General features: G+C 33.7%; 1 protein-coding gene across 2 annotated transcripts in view; it reads right to left on the bottom strand.

Annotated features, from left to right (window-relative positions):
* Nucleotides 1–266: 266 nt before the first annotated feature.
* MARCO (macrophage receptor with collagenous structure) overlaps nt 267–6,000 on the bottom strand; it is a 503,950-nt gene continuing 498,216 nt past the window's right edge. For both annotated transcript variants that reach the window (XM_044074990.1, XM_044074989.1), the window contains one exon: nt 267–785. In XM_044074990.1, coding sequence (XP_043930925.1) covers nt 655–785 — 131 coding nt within the window. In that variant the 3' untranslated portion in view covers nt 267–654. The remainder of the gene's footprint in view (nt 786–6,000) is intronic.

Genomic DNA, 6,000 nt, shown 5'->3' with positions numbered 1-6,000 from the left:
CTATGATCCTATGATGCAGAGTCACACAGTATGCAACTGAAGATGGAAGGGACCAAACCCTGCACCCTGGGAAGAGGAAGCAGCTCATTAGCAGCTCAGCGTTTTAGTTCTCTGCACTAACTGCCAGGCATAATTGTATATTGTATAAGATGCTTAAAGTGATGCAGCTAAAAAGTCTGAAGTAGCATAACAAAATGCTTACGGTCAACTAATTTTGTAAGTCTGCATGATTTTGTAAGTACTTGGAACAAAGACATATCAAAATGGACACTGGGAATGAACAGTTTTATTCTTTTTTGTTCCATCTCATATTCTGATGAGTAAAGACAGCTGAGTACAATTACAACGTAAGAACAGTTACATGTAAAACAGATGATATGTCCCAATACATTGACTTAGAATGTATGACAGTGCCCTTAAATTTTTTTGAATGTGTTTAGTTTGAATACTTGCAGTGTTTAGTCAACAGCTCCAAAACTAATCTGAACACTTTATGATTAGTGACAAATACATATTCATTACTTATGAGAGTTTTTAATTGTCATATATGAAACATATGTACATGTAAATAAAGATATAAGCAAATGATTTCATAAGAATCCTGAATGACAGTCCTACAGAAAAATTAATTTAAAAATTTATTATACTAGTATACTATGAACATTCAACTCCTGCATCTTCGCCATGACCGCAGTTGTGTGTTCCCCAGCTGCTTTTGGGACAATCTTCAATACGGAGCTCTGTTCCATTACAGTTGACATCATCAAGCCAGATGTCTCCAGTGCCTACAAAAAAGCATACACCTACATGAAACAGAGGTGTTAATGTAGTCTACAGACACAAATATTATGTCTCCACAACAATAAGGAAATAACTGGTATGTAATTTTGAAATTTAGGTTGTCATAAAATGCTGCATTTATATTAAAAATATGTCTGACTCTAAACTGCTGTTTATTTATTTGCCTAACCTGCATATTCTTTCTGTTTTGGCACCAATCACAGAATGCCAGACCTATATCTATAGCTACAGTTAAATCTCTCTCCCTCTCTCTCTCCATATCTATCTATATATATGTATATATGTATGTGTTCATATATATATATATATATATATATATATATATATATATATATAAAATCTATATCAAATTTATATGACTGTATTATGTTATGTGCTAATACACTTAACCTCAAATATAAAATAGCGACATTAAGAAGTTCAAAAGTACATGATAACAAATGCCCTAAATATAAAAACTACAAAGGACTGAGAATGTAAAACTACTTCCCTTTCCCAGTCTTCACACTAAAATCCCTATAACACTGACCTCAAATTTGTCTGAGTAGTGACGGTGTTACAGGAATTTTTTTATGGGAAGGTGTAGGATTAGGGTTGGGGAAAGGCCACTGGCATCACTCTCTCCGTAGAAGAATGTCACCATACTATAGTGACCTGTGGAGACAATACTCAGACATTCTCTGCCAATATGGAGCAGATTTTATAGAGTAAGAGCTGCCTTCATTTTTTAAATAGGATTTCTTGCCCTGGCATTGTTTGCTAGGCTTTGAGCACATGCCTTCACTTCTCAGGGATATGCTGATCTGATTACTGTGTTATTTTCTGTTTTTCAGTGGCTCCGGAGACCAAAGCTCATAGGTTAGCCCACCAGAGGAGACAGCCCAAGATCTCTAGGCAGCAAGGTAATTGCATAGTATTTATAGCTAGCAGTTCTGTAATAGTTCAGTGAAAGCTGCCACACATGCTCATGTGCTGTTTTTGCTTCTTGTTTGTTTTTTTGTTTCCTTAGTTTATGGTGTGTTCTCATATTGCTGTTTTATATTATTCCATTTTTTTTCATGTTGTACAGGCCTATGTGCAGGTAGTGGTGAGGTGGGTCCCACTGTTCATAACATTGACCACTGCTCTGATCACTGCTTCCCCATAGGTTCCCCACCCTGTATCACTGGCTGAGTAATGAAGATCACCCTGAAGAAGGTGAGCTAGATGGCTTGCTTGTGACCTCTGTACTCACCTTTCATAATGGGGGCAAAACATCCTCTTCTGAGATTTGTGTGGCAATCAAATATGAGGGTATAAGTTTACTCACTGCCCTATGTGCCCTTTCAATTTCTTTCAAGAAGACTTCATGGAGGGGGCGTGGCCAAGATGTCAGACAGATAACAGCACTTTTTTGATGCTCTGCTTAATAGAAGTTTCTCTGACAGGAAATTTTCTTAATATTATTTTAAAAACATCTAAGTTTTCTTTCACCTATATATATTTAGATACAGTGGATTATTTTTTTCTACAAATATTTCAATTTTGGTGAATAGAAAGTGAATTACATCCTGTCAGAAGTACAGCAGCTGAATATAACAGACTCTCTCAGCCATGAGTCATTCAAAAGCCTCTCTCCAGGAAACTTCCATGAAGAAAGAATTACAAACAATAATATCCAGTATTCAAGATCTTTCCATGAAAATGGACAATTTAGAAAAAAATCATGGAAAACATGAAGAAAGAAAATAGAAAGCAGATTGAAGAATTCAATGAGATAATTACAAGACACACAGACCAGATAACAGAAATTGAAGAATCTGTTAATGAAATAGATAGAAGACAGCATGAAAATGATAGCCAGATTGACTTCTTACTAAAACAAAACACCGCACTTTCAGATAAAGTGGAGGACCTAGAATCAAGGTCACGAAGAAATAATATTAGAATATACGGCATACAGTTCTTGAATGACTGGTTGCCTAAGACACTAAACCTACCTGAATCTCTCTCTTTTGGGATAGAGAGAACTCACAGGTCATTGCCAAATATGTCTGTGTCAAAAAATCCAAATGCTTCAAGATCCATTATTGTAAAATTTTTATCATCTCAAGACAAGGACTTAATCCTGAGAACAGCGTGGGCAGGTAATCCTATACAAATTAATGGTCGAAACATAAGATTTGACAATGACTATACCTCTACTATAATAACTAAAAGAAAAGCCTGCATTCCTCTCATTAAAAATCTGAAGAAAGCTGAAATTAAAGCACAAATCATTTTTCCTGCCAGAATTAAAATACATCTATCTGAAGGAATAAAAATATTTAATAATCTTGATGACGCCTCTGAATATGTGAAAAAGAATAAAATTTTGGAAAATACTGAAGATATGGACATCTCATTACCTAGTTTAAAAAGGCAGGCAACAAATGGAAAAATGTTATCGATTGATAAAACAAGCAAGAAGCTTAAGGGTAAATAATACAAATGAAGCTCTTCCACAATCCCTTCAAATCCCAAAATGTCCATGCTATAAATCACCTACTTTGGGGAAAAACATACATGACAAGGTAAAAAGCATCTAATATTTATTAAGTATGCTTTTTTATTTATTTATTTTTTAATTTATTTGCTGTTTAAAAGCCTTTAATACAAATATGCTAGAATGTTAAACATAGATGTTAAAATTCTAAATCTTCCCCTGACAGAGTATACTATTAGTTGACAACTACATAGGAGCAATGTAGCAATACCATAGAAATATTGGTTAAAACAAGAACTCCCTTAATACTGTATGCGTATTAGATTCCGATGATATAGATCGCTCCGATAAGTGAAATGAAAGCTCCCCATCTCAGTGCAATTAAATGAAAGTGTAGCCCCTTTTTGCATCAGCGGGCTTTCTCTCCTGTTAAATGTCATGTTATGCTTGGGTCCTTTTAGAGCTAATGGATATAACTTAATGTGACTTGTACTAAATAGTTTAAAAGGTATTGGAAATTGTTCTTTATCATAATAAGAGAAGATTTTATTCTTTCTAAGAATCTGTCATGACATGTAAAAATGCATTCTCATATACTTGAGAGGTTTGTGTCTTTACTAAATGTGGTTTGTGGGTCCATCTGCTGACGGAGAGGGAAAAGGAGAGGTATTTTCTGATGAAAGCTGGTGGAGTGTGTGTTGCAGGGACAGGAGGGTTTGTTTGCTTGATATCGGATACATTGGCCAGTAAAATTGATAGAGAATTTTATATCTATATAAAATGGGGCAAAGTTGGGATTTTTTTTGTTCTTCATATACATGCTTTTTGAGTAACATACTCTGTTTTTCTTTTCTCTCACAAAATGCACATCACGAGTATCTTGTGAACAGTTATCATAGCTTGCTGCAGATTCCCTAGTGCGAGCTTTTAACCACCAAAATTCAAATGTTAAAGGAGAAGGAAAAGAAAAAAAAAAAAAGAAGGCTGTTGCCTCGAGACTTCTTGGAGAGATCTTCTTTGTAATACAAGAGACTTATGCATGTACTCTCTCAAAGTCTCTTTTGTCATATGAACTTTGGTTACGTATTCACATTACCAGAAATCTTCACATGAAAAAAAAGAAAAAGAAAACGGAGCAACTGAATGCTTTATCACATACCAAGAGTGACAAAGAAACATATATAAAAAACATAGACATATATAAAGGTCCTTTTTACTAAACCAATGTTGATGCCTATGTTGTTCCCTTCATAATAAGTTTTCTGATGACATGTTTTACAAAGTAGTTTGCACTTGATCATTAGTTGGCAGCTGTAGCTAACAGATACAGTGAAAACATAGACTAGGTCATCTGACCCTTTCTGGTTAGCAGAGCAGAAAGCGGCATATGCAATGGTTATAAAGTCACTAAAATACATTATCTATTGGGGGTTAATGTGTTCTTATTATTTTTAAAGTAGATTTTGGGGCAGCTATGCATTTTCTGTGCTTTCATCTTGATATCTTCATCCCCAATCTTATTGATTATATGAGTTGTTGGTTGATGGCAATACTGCTGGATTGGGGAAGCCAAAGTTGCAGACAGACCATTACAATAAATAATAATTCTGTTATAAAAGGGTGAAATAATATATTGGGGCAGGAAACATTTCGGATCCAAAGAAAAGGAAACAGTTCTGCTTAGAGAATGATCTTAGTTGTTACTGAAATTATGCTTTTGCCTCACTAGTCAGTGATAGTAGTAGACGACTGTTAGGGGGGGCGGTGCAAAGTGGGGATGGTTACTCTTGACTTATAGTTACTACTTTCATCAGGACATGAGGACAGTTGTTATTTCCAAAGGTAGCCTTTACTTTTTAACTGCTTTTCTAATTAATAGTTTGCATTATGTTGGATTTATAGTGAATGGTGAAATTGTGATCTACTTAATCCACCTCCAGCTACATAAGCACATACTACAATCTGACATTTTCACTAATATTCATAAAATATTGAATGTTTTATTGTCTGTAGACTACATTTTCTAGCAACATATATATTGCATGTTAACCACTGCCACTCTAACTGAAAAAATATTGGTAAAATTTGTTAATGTATTTTGTTAAAAAGGACAACTTAAGGGAACACATTATTACTATAACATCTAAAACTGAAGTGTCCTTGAAGGTTAAAATCTGTGACTTCATTATATGATATTTTTATCAAAATCAAGCTACACTACATAGTTTCTTTAGACTCACATCTTTGGAAAGAAAAGCTAATGTTTTTGATGATTACACAGATCTATATACCTGCATTGATATTTGTGCAACTAAAATATTATCTTCTCATGTAAATAATTCTCATTAGTACAGCTTTATTTTAAATATCTTTAATACCTTAAGAAATTATTTAAGGTTAATCAGGTATGTTTTTTTTTTTTTTTTTTTTAAGGGGAAGGAAAAACTGGTGATTTTATATCTTATATAAAAGGAAAATAAGCCTATAGACTATATATTAATATGCTGATTCTATAGTAAATATTAACACTGTTGTGATTTCACAGGCAAGTTCATACAGGAATGTTTTGTTACATGATAAATTTTCTTATTTTTATACATAAACTTCTTTACTGAATTGCGAGATAAGTAGGTTTTGATTTAATGTAGTATACTAGATTAAGATCTGTATTAGTATAGAATAGACATAAATGAATATGATATACTATGTCTTGATACAAGTTTAAAGACACTGTT

This window comes from Protopterus annectens, chromosome 6.part0 (assembly GCF_019279795.1).
Source record: "Protopterus annectens isolate FY-2018-M chromosome 6.part0, PAN1.0, whole genome shotgun sequence".
Classification (NCBI taxonomy): Eukaryota; Metazoa; Chordata; order Ceratodontiformes; family Protopteridae; genus Protopterus; species Protopterus annectens.
This window is presented reverse-complemented; position numbering and strand designations above follow the sequence as displayed.